This window comes from Acanthaster planci, linkage group LG04 (genome assembly GCF_054643075.1).
Source record: "Acanthaster planci isolate LZ-2023a linkage group LG04, COTS_SCS, whole genome shotgun sequence".
NCBI lineage: Eukaryota > Metazoa > Echinodermata > Asteroidea > Valvatida > Acanthasteridae > Acanthaster > Acanthaster planci.
In genome coordinates, this window is record NC_141780.1 from 16,946,325 (window position 1) to 16,968,041 (window position 21,717).

Consider the following 21,717-nt stretch of genomic DNA (forward strand, 5'->3'; position numbering starts at 1 on the left):
GTCCCGTCTCGGGAGTCATATCACCTACCCCACGGTCTGATGAGGAAGGTGGGGTATAGTGGAGTTATTTTTGCGTTATTCTGGAATTTTTTACCATTGTGGGGACATTTGCAAGTAAAAAAAAATTTAAACACTACTCAAGATTTGGGCGCCCTTTGTTTGGGGGAAGACCTGTCAATTTTAACTTCTGCTTTATGCTTCATTTCCATTATAAAAGGGGAAACAATTTTTATGTTGTAAAGAATTAACAAAGCAATAAGTGCTTTTCTACAAAAAAAGTTCTTTACAAATAAAATATACAGGAAATAACTAGTTTCATATGAGTGTCAGAAAAAACTCTTGAGTCAAAAGAATTGTATTAAAATCACTTAGACTATCACTAATTTGGGGGTGATTTCGTAATTAATATCTGAAGGGATTTTGCGGTTTTCCTCAACATATTTTGCACAACATTGGCGCTTTTCAACAGTTCAATGTGCAACTTTTGCTCCTGCTAACCTTTAATCAACCTTTACAGTACACATGTATATATCTTAGAACTAGCGTAATGTTACAGTTTTTATTAGTTCACTTAGCCTGTATATGTAAGCAGCTAAAAATGCCTATTTCGTCAGTTCAGATATTTACCTGTGGTGTTAATTGAATACCAGTTTAAGCCCCACAGTTTGGCGGTGTTCATGTTTCCTGTTTGACAGCACACATGAAATGATTGGGGATAAGTCTAGCTAATGATTGAGTACTGGTTGGATGGCAAAGCCCAAAACGGAAATATGCATATTTGAAATCTGTAACAAACACTTAAAGAGGGGTACATTAATATAATAGGTGTGTTTTTATAAGTTTCCGACTGGCAAGTTTGAATATTGTGTATAAAGGTTTGGCATGCAACACAGTACATTACGTGCTGTATTACGTGCTGTATTACGTAAAATATTTAAATTTGATTAAAAATAGTATTTCAACGCTTCTGGTTGTGCTACAGTCAACAACGGACAAAGGCAGTTTTCCAACTTTACCTAACATCGTTTTATTTCTCCTGAGAAAAGCAAAGAGATACAAGCCTTTTGCGTTTTGCCAAATGCAAAAGTGACTTAAAACGTTTGACCGAAAACAACATGCATTATGGGGCCTTACGAAAACATATCATGGGATAGATCTTTATTTTTTCATAGATATTTACTCCCACTGAATGGAAAAACAACCTAGCAACAATGTCTCTAAGGAATAAAATTTAATGGTGAATACCATGCATGAAATCAGGCTTTAAATGACTGTTACCAAAAACATGAGAAACTTTGATTTCATAAATATGGATGGGCGAATAATAAGTACTGTAAAATGCTAAACGTAAGTCTGAAACTTTAAAAGGCCATATCAACTGGGAGTTGTGTTTTTTGTTTAGCATGAGGAGACAAAATGCCAGTCAAGGAATAATTCATTTGACTGCACAAGGGACGCCAGTGCACGTTAGCGTTACCAAAGTTACCAAAAGATTAACTTATTTGCCGAATCAGGTATTTTCTGGATAACAACTGCCACTTTTGCGAGCAATGAACGCACTACCTTTTCCACGTCATTATCAGAACGACATGCACACAACAAAGTCATCTGCAGGATCCTCAATTACGTCTTACAAACGCTTCTTGCTACAATCTAAAAACCAGTCTGGTTGGTGGATATGTGTCCAACCAAAATATTTGTTAAATTAACCAAATCTTAAATCTTAATTTTACCAGTCCATAATGGTAGTCCACAACCAAAGTTGTTGTTACAGTACAATCAATTACATGTACATTGGTTAAACTTACCAATTCATGGGTTGTTGTTATTATATGACCAATTAAAACGGTAAGAAAATAACCAATACAAATGGTGGTAAAATAACCATTGTCATTGGTCAAAATAATTATAATGCTCGTTACAATGACCAATTCAATGGCTACAATATGACCAAAAGTTTGATTTCTCGGCTGAAAGCTGAAAGGACGACCAGCTCGCTAGTTCTAGCTGACCAATATGTTAGTTATGAAACCTGAACAAAGAAACTGACTGCAGCCGTATTTGAACCTGCGACCTCCGAAACACAGTACCGGCGCTCTACCAACTAAGCTATCCAGCCCTACGTTGGTGGCCCTTCCCATTTGTCATATTTTTATTCAAGGGCGCTAGTTGGAAGCCATAAAACCTGAAACACCACATAACCAGGGATCACATCTCAAATACACGATGCAACATGGGATGTGGTGAACAGGAATTTCTCAGGAGGATCCGGGTTTTTTCAACACAAATAATCAAACAAACTTTAAGGGAAAACTGAGTAGGTGCTTACATATTAATTATAAAAATGAACAAGAAATTGACCGGAGCGGGATTTCAACCTGCGACCTCCGGAGTACCTTGTACTGGTACTCTACCAACTGTGCTATCCAGCCGTACGTTGGCAGCCCTTCCAATTTGTCACTAACCAGTAACCAGAACGATCAACAGATTAGTTTGGGGTTCAACCAAACGAATATGAAGGAGAACGCGCATATGACTAATATATTGGTTGATTTCTTGGTAGAATACTGAACCAATGTGATTAGTTGAAGAATAACCAACGCACTGGTTACAACTTGGCCAATTCATTGGTCAAAATAACCAATAGGGGTCAACCACAGTCTTTTTAACCAATGTGTTTTTAGCGTGTAACTTACCTAACTCGTTGGAAACTTCTTTAGCTACTTCAGCATTCTCCACTATGTCTGTCAGGTCTGCAAGCCCGGACGCCCATGTGACTGTCAGGAAAAGTGTAACCAGTAAACCCCGGTGGTAGCGTAAAGCCGTCATGGTTGTGATGCGGTGCCGGCAGCCTCCCTGCCCCGTAGATATCGCAGCGATTCCCCCCGCTCTGTGCCCAAACTGCGAGTAGTTATCAACGTCTAAAGTCGCGTGATGAAGGCTCACCTGCTATCTCAGCCCCACTCTCGTATCAAATGGTTTCCACCCACACAACTGCAAAGAAACATATGCCGCAGTTTAAAGATGAGATCTCATCTCTGGAAAATCATGAGGATACTAACAAGTAATGCCCACATATAGAGTTCCCAGTGACTGCGATGCTTTGGCGCACGCTGCCGGCTTGAAGCTTTATTATATCTGCTGGTGGCTTTCCGCATAGCCAGCCAACAGAGAGAACCACAATGCAGACCTGTGATTGGTCGACCGTTAGCACTCTCTGATAGGATGTATCAGACTATATAACCAGTCACACAATGAAGTACAAGGTTTCAGTGTGCGCAGAGATTTCTTGTTTGCTTCCCTACCACCCAGGATTAATTGTACAGATGCGCTAACCCCACCAAGCATTCACAGGTGAGATGCAGTGACGTCTTTCTCTAGCCGAGTATATGTGATGGGTCACGTGGGTGAATGGCGTCATCACAGCCACACCTCATTATACTGCATGGTTTTCATGACAACAGCAATCATTGGTAAATAGTTCCCTCCCGTTAAAAGCACGAAAGTGGTGTCATGCAGCTATGTCACGTGACTGCATAGCTCTTGAAATGTTTACTCATGTTTCAAATGGCGGGATCCAGTAATTGAGAAAAACGCGCCATCGGTTTTCCAAAGGTTGGAAGTGAAAATTAAATGCAATTTATGTTCTCGCCTGGTGACGAAAACACAACTGGGTAGTCCGGTTGATACATCCTGTGGCACGCTTTTCAATACAAGTACAAGATAGAATTGAAGAGAACTGAGGTTATTTAATCGACGTTTCGGTCCGCTTTTTCTGACCGTCTCCAAGGTACATCGCCTCTTGGCGACGTTCAGTTAATTCTGCTGTTTCTCATCGTGGCCACTTTGCTGTTTCAGCACCGTTTGTTTCGTCTGAAAATCCCCCCCCCCGTCGTCACCGCTGTGCAGTGATTTTCCCCACCTTTTAATGCAGCATGCCGCGTGGATTAGTTCGTCGGGTTGTCAGTTCATTCCTTGATACTCAGACTGGCTTTTCTGATTTCTGTAAATGCATATCGGTATCGGGTCATTGAAAATGATCCGTTACAGGTTTATCGTGCGTATACGTACGTACAGACATCCACGTACTCAGTGATACACCCAGGATTTGTCGTGAGAGAAGGGGGTTCAGGCCAGAGTTATCCCCACCCCAGCCCATGATGGTCAGCCCCCCCCCCCCGTTGCGCCACAGGGGACTGGGGTGAACTGCTATATTTGAACTATAGTATTTTCAGATGAATGTGTATAGTTCCTTTTTCAGAAAGCAAAAACGAACCTGTAGGGCGCAAGCGCACGCACTGTAATGCTTTATTGTACTCATATTTGTTCATCCAACAGCGCATTTAGCGCCAATTACAGGATGAAGTGACAATACGGTCGATTCACAATAATGCGCCCCCAAGAGTCTGCAACGCGTTGGCCAATCAAAACGTGCGAAATTTGTCGACCCTTTCCGAACGCATCGGGGCCCTTTTCCAATACTCGACTTGGGCTCCGTCTCAGGCTTCGTTCCCAAAACCGATCACCGATTGTGGGCCTGAAGCGTTTAAATTAAATTGGATTACTGTAATTTCTGGCTCTCTTGCATCTTATTTGATGTTTTGTGGCACTATTAAACTAATTGCTGCGCTTACAGCTTCAACGTCAGCTAGTTAAAAAACAGTTGAAGCTTGAGACGGAGCCGAAGTTGAGTATTGGAAAACGGCCCGGGTCGACAGATTTCGCGTACTTCGATTGGCCAACGCGTTGCAAACTCTTGATGGCGTACTATTGTGAATCGCCCGTATTGAGAAATATTCCAGGAGAAAACCCACTGAATCAGGCAGGGAATGAAAGCCCAATTCACGTGCTGACCTGGGTAGGATTCGAATGCGGGTCGTAGTGGTGGAAGGCGAGGAACGATCCACTACACCAACCTACATCTCTCAGTATACACGTAACTGAGTTTGTATGACGAACTCAGAGAGTGTTGCCGAGAGCTCGTCAAAGTATTCTGAAGTTCACTTTATAAAGTTTATTTTAAAACATCGGTATGTGTGAAACGTGGTTGATTTCTTCCAAACAGACTGACTTTGTCAGACTTGGTCGAGAATTTACAACATTAAGGCTCGGGGAAACATTTCCTCCGGCGCCAAAACAATCCTAACAGGAGCAAATTACCCTCTCGCTTTACAGTATTTTCGGAAAACAAATGTATAAATTTTCCCTAAACTACGGCATTTTTCAATTATTCAAGCGAGATAGCTCGCATAGGTCGGCACGCCAATGGTGATTGTGAGCAGATCCATCAAACAAATCGGAAGAAATGCTCCCAATTTCTCAGCAGTGAGGAGGGTGCATCGATGGTCGAAGAGAGATTTATCTACGTTTTGCGGTATCCTGCCGCGTAGGAAACGCGTCAGTTACCTGTGCGCCTGGATTTCACAAATCAACCGCAAAGCGAAGCCCCAAGCTTGTTTTTTTTTCTGCAATCTGGTGTCACTTCCCCAGTTTATAAGACATGGTCGGAATTCTTGAATCGTATTCACCACGGACAGGTAGTCAACAACTTGACCCATTTGCCAGGGACTATCGGCCTAATGAATGCTTTAAAAGGGTGCAAGAAGTGAGGGGTTGCTATCAGGTGTCAGTTACTCCCATACGTACTGAATTAACTCTAGTCAGCATTTAAATGAATAGACTTATCTGGGTTAAAATTCTGTCTGGGTTAATGAGCCCCAACCTATACATCCACTTCACAAAATAAAATCATACAAATCATCCGACCTCCCTGTGGATAATAACCGAATTGGTTTTGGTTAGTATCTGGCACACATTTTCAACTGTTTTGAAAAGCGTCGACAATTCAGATCATCAAAAAACCCTTTAATTTAGAAATCGTGGTATCTTTCTGCAGTTCTGGCGTGGGCTGATCCGTTCGGAGGACTAACATCTCGTTCAGTCAGACAGAAAAAAATGGCACTAAATTTCCCCCTGGGCAGCTAGGGGAGTAATTCGTGTGTTGCCGGTAGTTGTTTGGTTTCCATTTTCAATTACGCAAAATGTTGTAGTCTTTGTTGATATTTTAGGATAAAAAATATTTTTATGCAACATTTCACGGGGGAAAGAGGGAACCGACTCGCTCTAAAATAATTCATGTTATTGGACCTCTTTTAACAGCCTAAATCTTGCTGAATTTTTGTGACGTGTTTAATACAAGCTCAGAAACTAATTTGGCTTGAAAAGTACAAGAGTTAAAACTTTATTTATGGGTGGCTACGGTTTAATACAATGCAAAAACTGTGGTGTTAAAAATAACACTTGGTGGTGTTATCAGATGACCACACCAAAATGTGTTATTTCAACACTTTACACACCTACCAGTGTTACAGAGTTACAAGTGTTAAAATAACACCAAAAATAAATTAACACCGGCATAAAGTGTTGGCACGGTCCTCTGATAACACCGATGTAACAACCGATTTTTTGCAATGTAGAGACGAGCCATCCTAATCGCTCAGCATTTGCTGGGAGCGAACCCGTTCAGTTCACAATCACCATCACCGGCTTTACATGTACTTGTCCCATGTATAACAGCATGTTTTAATCGATGTCGGTTCATATACATTCACATTTGCAGTGGAACACTTTGTACATTGACCTGCAGGACTGATACTGTACTCCACCAACCAACTAGCATTCTCTAATAAATATAGGCCTACCCTACTTTCTAAAGCACTTGCAAGTTCACATTCATTGGTCCGCAGACAATAACATATTGAGTGAAAGGATTAGTAATTAACGAATTTATAGTGGTAATTTTATGTTATAAGGGCGGGGTTGATGCATATCGATCCAAACTCATTCTGTAGGTTTCAGATGTTTTCGGACTTTTGTGAGGAAACTCTTGAAATAGTCGTATTAATTACCATGCGGACCAAGACGATTATGTCACGTATATAGATTTATCTGCCCATAACAATTTGCATTATTTATATTTCTTTCAAATTACAACCAGGATCGTTGTGTTCAGTATTAGTACATAACACACAAGGTCCTTGAATGTCTTCCGTGAGGCTGTCAGATATTTATCTCCGTTGCTTCCGTCAACACACCGGCAGTGTGAACACTCCATCGTGATTTGTACCTTTGGCCTGTGCTGAAACTATTTCGCAACGAGTGCCCGGCAGGGGCAATATAGGGTGGGCGATATGTGGGCCGGAAGGCAATTAAGCGCGTAGTGCAATTGACTGCTGGTTCGTGTAGACCATTTATCTTAGGTCAGACGAAATTAGGCCCGAGCAAGCCGATCAGAGTATGTCACGTAATTAAATGATAAAGTGTGCGAGTTTTTTTTCATTTGCGCTTAGTATAAGATCAAAGCGTGTTTACTCAGATTTTAGTTGTCAAAAGTTAATTGAGTAATTGTTACTACGCGAACAATTAGCAAGTATTTTAGGGATTCGGCTCACTTGCTAAACAAAGATCGGTGTATTTTATTCACACGTCAGTGTCACTTGATAAGAACCGACATGCCAGTCGCGCGCTAGACAGAAAAATCTGACCCTGTTACTTTCAGCCTCAACCCATTTAAATATTTCATTTCAACAGAGCCCAAGTCGAGAAAAATTAGTATTCCAATATTTCTGTTTCGAAATCAGTATCATGGGCAACGCCATATTTATTCAATGCACTTATGGTGCAGAAACGCTATAGCGACAGTAGACGAGTCGCGAGTTGTTTCGAGCACTCTAAAGAAATCAAAATGGACAGCCAGTGACTGTTGTTTTTACAATAAAAGCCTATGCACCAAACCCACTTCCTTGAGATTTATTCCGGCTGCAAAGTAATTCTGACACAAGACAACCGACATTAATGTCTCCAGCGGAGTAATCGCGCAGGCCCGACCGGCGCGACACCGAACTTCAGCCCGTCGGGGTACGACCACAGTAACAGATCCCTTCATCCCGAAATGCGCCGCCATCAGGACCGCTGTCCCGCACAAGGACTCGGCAAAATAATTTCCGACGATATGATTTACCATGGTGTGCGGTGACAGGTAGTTAAGTGTTACTGTGCAGTGAACTCATTAACGCCAGGGGCGTCCGTCCTCTCTGTCCGTCTTGCGAGGGGACCACATCCGCAAATTAACGGCACCGCCATACTGCCAAACAAGGGGAAGATCTCCCGTGTAGTAGAATACCGGCGCCAAACAACTGGTTACATATTGACAAATAGAAGTATAAAGATCAAATTTAAAACTAGACCACCTGCTCCAAACCAACATGTAATTCATCAAACGTGATGATGGTGGTTACGCTCGGGTGTCACGGGGGATTGAAGTTCTTTTCTGAAAGTTTTTGCCAAAAGATTGATCGCAAATACGCCCAAACGCCTTGCAATAATTATGTTTTAACTCAAAGCTGAACCGCCAAACTGAAAAGCTGCACGAACACCACGACTTGCTTTGACTTACGCAAAGCATTAAAATGACAGGCGTATAAGTAGACAGCTACATGTAAAAATGAATCACCAGAATATCCGGAATGGTTGATTTAGGAACTGCCCTTGAATGTAGAATTTTTCTCTGAAAAGCTTCTCGTCTTTAATCCATGCGTTATGCCATTTAGAAGTTTAATCAAGAGCATTTATACATTGCTGCATTATTATATTCGTGAAATACAAAATTGGTTGCCTTTTTCATTTTCCCCGCAATTTCTGTACAACTTGTGATGTTTTTCTCCAAGTCTTAAGTTTTTGTGAAGACTTTTTTCTTTCTACAAGGTTTGACGTCAAGACTATTTAACATCACAGCTTACCATTTCCACCCCATTTCGAGTTTGAGTTCAAACTGAAGAATATGTAATTTGCAGAAATTGTAAATAAATACTTCAGCAATTCTAAATTTAAGCCATAAATCCATGGCGTCTTGGTAATATAAGGCATCTGCGAATCTTCTATTTAATGTTTCAATTTTGACAGACCCAAGAGACAGACAGAACCGGCAAGGGTTGTATGGGCGTTCCCCCCGGCCCAGCTCACGCAACTATCTCAGACGCCATTAATGTATTAAATCTTTCTGTTCAGCTCCCTCGCGAGACGGACACTGCCTTTAATTCCCCAAAAGTGAATCGTCGAAGTTCCTTTTAGGACCTTGCAGAAAAACGAGTAGTGCATTAAACAGATTTGTGATTTTCCTCTCAACGGTATTAGAGACCTAAGCTCAAATCGGTGAGACCCGAGTTTCCTTGGTTTATACGTGTAGGCCTACCTGTGTTGATTCAATTGCACTGAGTGTCAGGGTTCTGGCGTTGTAAAAATGAGAAGAAAAGGTGGATTTTCGAGTGCAAAGTATGACTGAATTTTGGTAATGGTTCCATTCATGTTACAGGCAATAGTCAGCAACACCTACCAAAACGTTGTTCCATTCAGTCTCGAATACTTGTAAGAGGGAAACATTCTAACTGATGGTTCAGTTTCAAATGTGGTCTCGTATACTGAAAGGAAATCAGTGGAAAAGACAGATGGCACCAAGCGGTCAAGTTATCTCCATCAATGGCACGGGAAAAGACGAATTCCTGTCGCAGCTGTCAATCTGTGTTTCTGTACAGTTTACAACCTGCAATAATGCTTGACAAAATAGTGGCCAATATTGGTTCTCAGCTGTGTCCGAAATGTCTTTGAGCCCGTTGGATTCGTGTACAGTTTGCAATACGGAGATACGCAAATATCTTAGTGTTCTGTTGACGAGGTATTGCCCTTCTCCCTAAAAGTTTGAGCAATAGAATGTACAAGGAGAGAGGTACACACAGCCCGGTCGGCATGAAATTGGCGGCTGTATTATTCAACCAAACAGTCGGCACTTAGTCGAGTTATTCTAAATGACTGCGTCTGTGGCAGAGAGTCAGCCAGTCGCGCACGCTTTTACCTCAAAGTGATTTCTACAGAAAGACAATTCATTGAAGCTCTTTGCACATGAACAAAAATCAATAAACTGGTGGACTTTTTTTTCCAACGGAAATGAATACATGGCCTCCTCTCGCATTGTTACTGACTTTATTAAACTTGGTCATTTCTATTACATGTCGATACGAGGAAATAGCAATGCTGAAAGAAAGATTCAGAGACTGCATTCAGAACATATTATTGAAATCAGTGTTGGGTACATAGCAACCTACTTATGATAATAATTAGACCTAGAATTTTTTTTCATAACATATCGCGACGTCAGAGGCACTCAGTACTATTATAATATAATACTAATTTTTATTTCTTCGAATTTTTGTATTAGCCACCCGTTATTACCCACAAATTCCTACACGAGGTAAACACAGAGGCGAGATAGATTTTGTATGCACGATACAGAAGGAATTAAGACCTTTATAAACCGCTTGGGTGGGGGCCCAGTGACTTCGAGCGCTCAAACACCTCCATTCGGTTTATTCTTGAAACCGCTGAAACTTGAGCGTTTATACACCGCAGTGACATCATTTTCAGCGAGAAAGGATCGTTGAGCGAATACCGCCGTTGTGACTCTAGAATCCCGATATGGCGTGAGGTGGGGGAGAGTTGGCTGATTTGATTGGGCAGGTTCACGACTCGAAATGAAGCAGGCAGTTAAAATCAAGAAGAAACACTCGCGGACAAGAAATGTTGGCACTTCTCGAAAAACAACATTTAATTAAATAACACTTTTTAAAAAAAGTTGTCAGGATAGCAAGGCCAACGGTTGCACAGAATGTCCTGCGCGAATGGCACGGTATTTCATTGATTATTAAAAGCATCACAAGCTTCTTATTTAGGAGCCATTATTTTGCCATTTTTCTTTACTTTGTTTTCTTTCTTAAGTCGCGACCTGGTCTTTGGAATATGGGACAATTATGCTACTTCCCTCCTTTGATGGTACATGAACCAAAACTGGTGCACAAGTTTTGTGAGTGGTTATAAATTTCAGTGCTTGGTGGATATGATAACCGGCATAATTTTGTCCGAAGTTTGATTTAACGCTCGAGCGGTCTTTGTCTCGTAGAGGGCGCTGTAATCTGGTAAGCACCGGCTCTGGAGAGTACAAACGATGGTTCCGTATTCTGAAACCATGGAGCTGTTCCATAGCTCTATGCTCAAACTAAACGAAGAGCCATTTTCTATAGAATGGGAGTAGCATAAAGAAAAGCAGGAAGCTTTCAGATGCTTTTTTCCCAATATTTTTCCAATGTTCTCGCGCGATACAGTTCTTGCACCTGTGCACCTTGTATTCGAAACAAAACTTCACGGTAAGGACTCTCTGACTGCGCCATCCCAGTCTGTACGCCCTGATATGCGTATATACAGGTTGCACCTGCGTCTATCAATTAAGCCGCCTCCGTTACTTCAAGGGTCTCACTCTTGACTTGCATGCACGCATACGCACTCGACACGAATCTAACTCCTCGCTGAAATATAGAGAGAGCCGAATGTAATGAATTAATTAAAATATCGTTAATCTTTTTTGAACCTCTTGTGTGTCGAAATTGTTACCCGCTTGCTCCTTACATAAAGTCACTCCATCATTGCGCGTAGCGGGGTAACAACCGTGATGCCTCGTCATTATGGTCCACTTTCGTGGACAAAAACGGCCGTCTCAAAAAGTGTATGTCACTGTTATGAGTCGTCAGAGAAATTAGATTCCCCCCGCAGCACTCTGATCAATTAAGCATCCATTTCATTATCTGCTGCAAGGACATTATCGATTGTGCCAAAACTGAATGTTGTCTTCTATTCAATACCAGAAATTGAATTTACTTTATTTAAACCACTAAATCCCAACTCAAAGAGTAGGAGTGATTCACAAGCCCATGTACATGTAAACAAGAAAGATTATACCATTCTGTAGCGGCTTTTTCGAATTAATTTCCCATGTTTAGATTAATTAGCGCTGTCAAATCTAATAAGCGAATGCAATGAGCATATGGGCAACAATTATCAACAAAGACGGGGTGAAACATTTCTAGATTCACCTTTAACAGAAACAATCAGAAATTGCAAGCATAGTCAGATGACGCACGGGCTGTTTTCTCTTAATCGTAGGCTGATTGAGCAGGACTTGTGCGCCGAAGCCGCCCCTGATCTGTTAACAGCGAGATGGGGGCTTAACCGGCGATTTGTGTCAAATTGATGGATAAGGGGTATCAGACTTAAGAGGTGAGTCTTTAAGTATCGAGGCAATGGTGCGACGATAGCTAGATCACTTATCAGAGACAAGACTCAAACGAAATCTGTGGGTGTGGATTCTAACTTAGCCAGTTGAAAGGTGGATAGGTTGAAGGGGTGTGTAGGCACGGACAGGTGTGGTATACCTTGAAATCTGTGGATGCAGATTCTAACTTAGCCAGTTGAAAGGTGGATAGGTTGAAGGGGTGTGTAGGCTTGAGACAGGTGTGGTATACCTTGAAATCTGTGGGTGCGGATTCTAACTTAGCCAGTTGAAAGGTGGATAAGTTGAAGGGGTGTGTAGGCACGGACAGGTGTGGTATACTTTGTTTAGACCAAAGAACAAAAGACGTCCACACTGCGCAGGTGTAGTAAACAAAGTGGGTGGGCTTACCCAATATGTCCACACAAGATTGTATTGACCCCTCTCAGGCAAAAAGTTTAAGGAGAATTTCTTTTTGTCAAAATTATCCGCCGCAAAGGAATCGTTATTTAAAAAAATCTAGGTTAGAGAAGTGTTTTATACAGTGCGAGTGAAGTGAAATTTTTAGACGTATAATGACGACGTCAAATGGTGGCCTTGGGAATCGCTTGGATGTTTTAACGTTGCTGCTTCATTTTGTGACGTCACAAATGACGTCATATATCAAAATCATTCTATATTTTGCATATCAAGGGTCAGTTTTGACCGCGACCGTGAAGTAAACAAGTCCACTCTGACTTCCAACTGAAAGTTCAACACATTTTTTATTTCATCCGAATGATGCAGTGCCATGCTAGTAATGTACATGTATTTAACTACCTCCGTTTTTAGGTTTTGTCTTGTCAAGCCAGTTTACGTGAAACTTAACCAGGCTGTAATCATTGATGCATTAATAGGCGATGCCAATCTATGGGTTTAGTATGTCACTCATAACCACTTCTAAAGTCCTACAATATTGGGCCTTTTTGTCATCTTCCATGCAAAACAGGTCCTCTAAGGGAAAAAATCCAGATATCAACCACTACAAGCTGAATAGCCGTCTGAGTATTTAGCTTAAACAAATGTCACAATTCTCTCCAGTTTCTGAAAATGTCCGCGTGAAAGGTGAGGTTATATTTACACACACTGCTTCGCCCTCCCTGGCTTACCAACGTTGCTGTTCTTTAATTTCCATCGGACAAAACCAGAAATTTCCCCATTGTAAAACACAGACCGAGAGTCCTACGGTGTGGACTGACGATACAATTGACAGTTAGTGCAGTGCTAACGGTGCCTTCCGTTGACAAATTCTCATTTCCGCATTTTGGCGGGAAATGGCTAGATGGTCAGTCGTCTGCGATTTGAACAAATATTTTTCAGCGTGATGTCTGCAGGCAGCAGCGATAGGCGAATGTTTGCACACAAGATCAAGACCTTCTGTGGAACACGGCATTTTTATTCTTGAAAATGAATTCTCTGGCGTTTTCACTGAAAGACTTCATAGATGAGGTTATCTGAGGTTATTTTTCCAAGACATCTCGTGAAAATGGGGAAGCTACAATGTAAATGAAAAATGAGACATGCCTTTCCGTCAGAGCAATCATGATTTTTAGTTCTTACAGGTCGGACTAGGAAATTTTAAAAAACGAACTCATTAATAACGTTCTAATGGGGAAACAGCGTCGAAATAGGCCAAACTGCCTTTGGTGGATAATTATTTAGGTCTTGAAAAGTAAAAGAAATGCTAGTGTGACAGGAATGAACCGATTTCCATGCCAAAGTTGCATTCGCGCGTAAGCACTCTTGCTTGTGGAAAATATCTGTTTGAGTATGTATAGTTCTGAAGACAACCGGTCACTCGACGTTTCGGACAGTGAGTACTCTGTCCTGGTATTTAGCTACTCACAATTATCTTCAGTATCGTTTGAAAAACATGCGCAGCATCCAGTTTAAAAGTGACAAGCAAGGCTACAATCAGCCGTCAAGGGAACATTGAGAAAGGTGTTCTAGAAACGGAAACATTTAGCTTGTTGAGAACATAACATAATTATAAAATCTCACAGAGTCAACATTTTATCGCCAAGATCTCGACATCTTGAGTTAACTTGTTATCTAGGGTTGATGAGATACTGGCAATATAGGAATTGCCTAGAAAATGCGACATTTGGCCTGCAGTGTCACGGCCGTATTCCTGAAATAAAATATGCTAGGATTTAGGCAAGTCGGGTGGCACTTCTTGAGCACTATAAGTGAGAAAGCTCCATAACTTGTGAAAAGCTTTGCTTCTCGTAACAAAATTTTAAACCTTAAAAGCGATGACGGCAAATTTAAGTGTCTGTGGCAAGTCAAGGCTATTCAATCTGTTTCCATCCTACGCTGCTCTGAGGGCGTTCATGAAGATATCTAGACAGCTCGCTTGGCCGTGGAGGTAGGCCTACCTCCACGGTTTCAAACAACATTGGCTAATTGAAAACCCGCCACTATTGTACAAGGATTTTGCAGGGATCAAACGAAATTTGAAGCGGGTTCTTTTAATTACTCGTAAGGTTGTCGTTTTCTTAAGGGACACAATAGAGTCCAAGTCCGCTCATATCACTATCCAAGTCTTCAGTCTCGATCTCCCGCCGCCGATATCGATCGTATTACAATAATAAGCCGTCATTAAACACAGAATAGCAGTCCACACGCTTGCATTGTTTGCTCACAAAATCAACGAAAAGAACCTTTCGGGTTTTTAGCCACGGGACTCAAGAAAACAAAGGGCCTGCATGCACACAACAAAAAAGCATTGCGTGCTACGCGTTGAGCAGCAATTGGATCGGTTAGTGGATAAAAGCACAGCGTTGGATAAACACTGTGTCATTTTGCGGCCGTCTGTGGTATTATCATAAGACCATCAGATTCCAGTAATCGATAAGCCAAGACCATCAGTAACAAGGTGAGCGACAAGGTAGCATTTCATTTAAAGAAAAAATAGCCAAAGTGCCGCTTCCTGTACTGTTTACAACCAATCAAATCCCACAATGTAGGAAGAGACGTCTGTTATGATGAAATTGAAAAATTGCACAACATTAAGGCATACAATTTCATTTTTAAGACTAAAATTACCTAAAATGAATAGTTCGCAATTCTGAAAAAACCTTCAGATCGTGAGCATGGAAAGTTCCCACAGCTGGATAACATTTACTTCACGAAGTCGCAATTAATGTATCTCTACCATTACACTTCTTGTTCCGAAGATTTGAAGACCCTGATACATCTATAGTCAGCTCGTACAAATGCAATGATTCTGCAGCGAATCTTGTAAAGAATGTCTTCTGTCACATAAACTACTCGTCATTCAAGACAACAGAGAAACTTTAAAAGCTTACATGCACTTCAGAAATATGACGTTGCTAGAAACGAAATGAAGAGTTTGCAACTTTGAAAGCCCAGCAGCAACTGGTCTGTGGCTGTTCTCTAGTTTTCTCGAAAAGTCATCCATGAAACTCTCGCCTGGTTGAGGAAAACGTGCTTTCGCACAAACTGAATGTTAACCAGAGACAAGTACAGGTTATCGCAGCGGTGACAGGAGAGCATAAAATTGGTGAATAAATTACGGAAGGTGTTTTTAATATTTCACTGCACACATGCGATGAATCATTTTCACATTACTGGACAGAGGCCGACTTAAAAATGGGGGGAAACACGGGATTCAATTTACTAGTGGCTGAGAAAACGAGGGCCCGTTTTTATTAATTCCATTTCAACGCGAGTGTCTGGAGGTCGATTTTCTTCAATCTCTTCAAATGAAAACTGACTGTCTGCCGCTCGCTGTGCATTTTGGAGCTGCTGCATTTATGACTGAAACAACTCCCTTCGATAAGTCCTTAGCCCTCGGACCCCTCATGTTATTAATGGTTGTTGTAGAAGGGGGCTAAATTAAAAGCCAAATTCAATTTGATGTTCTGATTCTGTGGATTTATTATGATTTCCTGTTTTCTGCTAGAGTCAATCTTGCTTATCCTTACAAAAAAAATTGACACTGAGCTGCCCTGAAGTATGGTTGGTTACACGGCACGAGCCTAGAAACCTAACAGATATTTTTTAAAGGCACGCCTGCAGTTGGTAAAAAAGGACTTGTCAAGCCTGCATAAGAACATTACCTGTGAAGAATGAGAACGCAATAGTGATGGAATTCAGGACCTGCGGTAACAGCAATACGCGTTGTGTCTTCATGGATTAACGCAGTACACCGGTTTTGTGAACAGAAGAATTGTTGTGTGTAGAAAACAAATGATAAAATATCATTCTTGACAAAAACTCGTAACAAAGTGAACTATGCTTGAATTCTGGCTTTATTTTTACAGGTGTAAAACTGCAGAATTTCAGTTGAAAAAATGTTTGTATAATTCCTAAAAATGTTCGAATAAAGATGCCGTTCCTGTTTTTTATCCTTTAAAATGTATCTGGTACAAATACATGATTGTATGCCGCCAACAACAGATCCAAATGGTGGAAATAATCCCTGACTTGATAGGCCTGTCGAACAGTCAGCGTTTCTAAGTTCCAAGCAGGTGTCTTTTTATGAGAAAAATTGCAAAGACAAAATCAAAGGGTTGAAATAACGACTCTGCAACACTAGGCCGAGACACTGCAGTGTGAATTGCTGGGAGCTTAAAACAGGTAACATGTTATCCTTCCAGCTCATATTTCACAGATGATATTACTAGTATTTAACAAGACAAAAACTGCGGCATAGCCGACCGTAAATATTATTACTTCTTTGGCGCGAAATCTTGCCATTAGTCTCTGAAACTGTCAAGTTCCCGTAGGTGAACGTAGTGAAAAGCGGAAATGTTGAGTGGCAGGTTTGGCAGGAAATAAGACGTCTTTGTTGGATTCGATTACCTGAAAGTATCGCACAATTTTGGGAGGCTTAAAAATATGGGGGAGGGGGTTTGGACGACACTGAGCATAGTTACTAACTGAATCCATTTGTAATTTATGGAGCATTCTCCGTATAATTAACTTCTTTTGCATGGATTATATCAAGTTTTCTCATTAAATGAACAAAGTTTACTAAACTCGAGTCTTTAAATTCTGTTTACACAGCAAGATTCACAAGTCACTTTCAGAATTTGCGTTGGTTAAGAGGAGAAACTTTTGTCAGGGTTACCGCATGACGTCGATGCGATTTCATTTTGAGAAGGATTTTAGAGAAAAATATTCAGTGATGTGATAAATGAATTTTCAGTAATTGTATTCAGCACTGATTTCTTTTTTTTTAAACTGGAGACGTGCAAGGTACAAAGCCTGCAACCAGATCATCGAAGATTGAAATGGATATTCAAATTGGAAGATATTAAATGAAACCTGGAAATCCATGGGTACCCTTAGCAACTGCAGGCGTCACTTTGTTTGAAAGTACAAACGCGTGTGATGAGCGAGTGTCAGAATGACGAGTGATGTGTGTTTGTAGGTCGAAGCCGGCCAAACATGCCAGGAACAGCACTATCTCACCCGTGCTAGAATTACCAATTCATTAGTTGCGAGTTGCACAGGCCACAACCCGATTCGCGCGGCCTCTCCGATTACCGCACCTATACCTCGCTACACGGCAACAAAAGGCGGCAGAGAGTACGGGATGAAGAAATCAACGGGGGGAAGGGAGAAAGGGGAGAGAGAAAAGTACGGGATTCTTTTGTGAGAGAGGGACGAAGCTAGAGACGCGGGGGGGGGAGTGAGTGGGGGGGGGTCTGTGAGGGAATGAAATCCACGGAGAACACTCTGCTCTATTTCCTGTTCGACAATTTACCGAGGCAAAAGTGAGCCCGCAACCGTGGGAGCCGGGCGGCCCGCGGGCGGTACGGGGAATGCTTTCAAAGTTGGTCATGGAAGGCGGGATTGAATTCCCCAAATGAGGAGGATAGGGGGGCCTATCATCAGGATTTTATTGAGCGCTTCGGGGGAACAGCAGAATAACAAGATCCATCCTCTCTTGTTCAAACGCGTCGAAACACTGTTTTTTCCCCAATAACTAGATTATACATTAAATCTTTGTTCACCAACAACGAAAGACGTACACATTAGTTTTAAATGGACCATGCATTTTCAGAAAAGCCGTATGCCGACTATGGTTCATCTTCCAAGTGAACCGACCTACTATAAAATAATGTGAATTCAGTGATGTTATTTGTTCCTTAAATCAGTGCAGTAAGCCCACGATGCTAAGTTTACTGGATGAATGCGATGTTTCCCCTTTACACATCCTGAAGGTAGTTTGTCTCTTTTACAAATTTAAGTATAATTGTCACATTCTGTTGCAAAACCCTACCTGCTGTAAATGTTTTAAGCACCTTCCATGTTTGTTTACAAAGTCTAGCCCAGAAAGTGAGCTCTTCACAAATCAATTACTTCAGCCTATCTAAGACTTCTGTTCAAGAGGAAGATTTACAATATATAGAGCTCAATAAAATTTTACTTTTGAAGTTTTTATACCTGTCAAGATATGGGACGGAGGGATACCCCCTACATGTCCAAACCCTATAGACACTCTAGACTGTTGTTACCTAACACATCCCCAGATATCTGAAAGAATTTCTGAGACTCCGGTAAAAAAAATGACCGACACAAGGGGGTGTCTCTGTCCCATATCTTGTTTCAAAGGTTTTCGCACCAGTATGCAATGAAGTGGAGGATCGGTTGACTTTTTAACTTTTTTATTATCAGGCATGGTACAAATCATACTTTTTAGACAATGTCTGACCAGAAATGATTGGATGTAAAATGAACACCAGTGTATAATGCAACGGCTTTTCAGTGCTTCTGCCTTCATTTAGTTGCACTATTTATCCGAATTCTTGGCATGATCTTTGCTTACAGGGCCCAGCTGAAGAATGTTTTTATTTATGAAAATTCATGGAAATTTGCAAAGGTAAAAAAATTTGAAGATAGTAAAACAAAAATAGAAAATAAGGTTATCTGGAGCACAAAAGTATATTTCAAGAAAAGAAACGCCACTGTACTTCCAAACACTTTGGAAAAACGCGAAAATAGGACTGCCCAATAATTGTGAAAAATAAAAGTACGAATTTGGACTATTTTCCAATGATCGTTGGATGAAAGACGACTTCATTGAAATACCCATGCACCTCACACATTGACTTCATGCATGGGTTAGTTAGGTATTAAGAAACGGGCTGTGGTCCATTTTCAGACAAAGCAAATGAGCAGGATTTGACTTTTCGAGAACAAAAACCGTCCGTTTACTGTGCTTTTTCTCTCTTTTCGTAAAACTGCACCAAGGGCAAAGTAACAGTGTATTATGGGCTACAACGATTACAGGAAAAACACTCAACACTATTTCAAACTTCAGCAACGTGCATCAATGAAAGACACTTCGGGGGAACTTCAAAACTGTGAGAAAAAAATCATAAACACAAACTGTCTGCTTGGCGCCTTAGGTTTCCTCTTCCGTGTTTATTTTCTTTTCTGATTTCTCTTGGTGATTCTTTGGTACAGTTACAACAGGTAACTCATTTACTATCGAATCTTCCGTGACTGTTTGAAAGAGCGACTGGTCTCGGCTGAGCGAGAGGCGCAAAATTTTCGGCAGACTTGATCATGTTAAGCTCAATCTGGTTTTCTCCATAAACCGAGTAATAGCATTACATACAGAGATGGGCAGCTATAGTGTTATGTGAGCAGAGATTCTCTCTCGTCCCTCCCAATTGCGGAGAACGTTGAACCGCGATTGTATCATTATGGGTAATCAAAACAATCAATTGCCTATCGGGCCGGGATGGGTTCTAGCCCCGAAGATATTGGATTAACTGGCTGGACTTTCTGCAATTAGAATCCGTGGGGGTCAGGGGCAGTTATCGCCCTACTCACTTGTGATGTCATTCCAGAGATAACGGCTCATCATTGAGGCTAATATTTCTCGCGGAAGGGGTGTTTCGACTTATCCCGACGACTGTTTCACGCGTAGTTTGCTGACTTGTCATGCCACAAAATAATGTTTATTACAATAATGGCTAATCCTGTGATCACAGAGGTCTTAATCCAAGAAGAAGTGCATTACTTCAAGCGCATCACAAATAGTATTGAGTGTTATTCATCAGTTATTGTACATTAGGACATGTTTTGCAGGGGAACAGTGACTTTTATGAACATTCTCCAAAAATAAGCCAAGGCCCAGAATTACATTGGAAATCAGTTAGATTGACTTCTACCGGTGACACACCTTGTCAAAATTCAACAATTGCTCTGTGCGCTTCTGATACGTGTATTATTTTAGGCCGTGGTACACGATGGTTTGGAATCAAACCGATAAATAACGATGTTCCTATTTTCGGTCCCTCTTGAAAGCAATATAGAAATCCAAACTGCTGCGTTTTAATGTAGGCCTACATGAAGTAACCAAGTTCAAAATCTCGAATAACAATAGCAGCAAGTCACAATATGCAAATATCATATAGCTCATAGGGAGAACGGTAGGCCTATTCAGTGTAACGTATAAACGACAAAATGATACCCAGGCCTATAATCAAACGCTTACAAGTAGGCATCTGTGGTAATTCATGCGTAGTTACAGGTTTTTCTCTGTCCCACATAAATTGTAAATGTATTTTTGTCATAGGAAACATTAAACTCAAAATCCTTTGAAGCGTTAAACGAACGATTGAAGGTTCGTGAGTGACCATACAAACGCAAGGCCAAAAATCTACCGAACAGAACACTCAGCACTAGTCCTTTCCGCTGAATATCAAATATCGGCTGGGGTTCAACGGAGCGCGCGATTTGAAAGACTCGGCAGGTCACGCACTGCGCGCCTGCTGGAAAGTGTTGTCCTGCCCGTGCTTGCGAATTGCATGAGCTTTTCGCTTTCAGCCTTGCTCCCCGGCTTTGCCTGGTTGGATATGCAATCCTATGAAAACATCTCATGGCTTGTACAATTTCAACTCACAGTGCATCAAGATGGTGCACGGGCTGTATCAAGGATTTGTTTGATTTGAGAAGCTATTGAATAGAAAGGTAAAAAAAAAAGACATTCATTGAAATCCATGAAAAGTATTAAGATTCTATTACGTGCTATCAGAGTAGATATTTTCACCGTCTTTCTTTTTTAAATGGAATGCTATAGGACAATTTTCAGGCAAACAATTTGCGTTTCTAAAATAAAATCCCGTTTTAATTTTCAGGTTTTGTCACTTGAACATCAATTGTAACAGCATATTGCTCATGGTTTAGAGTCCGACAAAGATGACATAGATTTTGAATGCTGGATTAAAAGTATAGGCCAGAAGTCCTATATTGTTTTAATATTAATGAAAGCGTCAATTGTTATTTAACATGTCAGCATTCATGACCAACATATTCCGATTAGGCTTTCTCTGTGCACCACATAGTTGAGCCGTCAGCTCATTATGAAGTCCAAGGATCAGCCGAACAGAAGTATATTCGCGAGGGAAATTACTGGCAACCTGTCTCGAGCAACATGTAATTGATTTTTCAAATTGAACTTGCACTGTTGACAAATGAGATAAATACTTTGCCCCTGGATCCAAACACGTGTAAAAACCCATCTGTTATAACGCTACGTT

At 41.1% G+C, this 21,717-nt stretch overlaps 1 protein-coding gene across 2 annotated transcripts in view; it reads right to left on the reverse strand.

Moving 5' to 3' along the window:
* The window catches only part of LOC110974082 (uncharacterized), a 42,716-nt gene that overhangs the window by 13,727 nt on the left and 7,272 nt on the right, over nucleotides 1-21,717 (reverse strand). Inside the window, exon 2 of one of the 2 annotated variants that reach the window (XM_022225434.2) lies at nucleotides 2,697-2,994. In XM_022225434.2, coding sequence (XP_022081126.1) covers nucleotides 2,697-2,829 — 133 coding nt within the window. In that variant the 5' untranslated portion in view covers nucleotides 2,830-2,994. Of the gene's footprint in view, nucleotides 1-2,696; nucleotides 3,292-21,717 lie in introns of those variants that run through there. The other variant, XM_022225433.2, reaches the window with a different exon arrangement.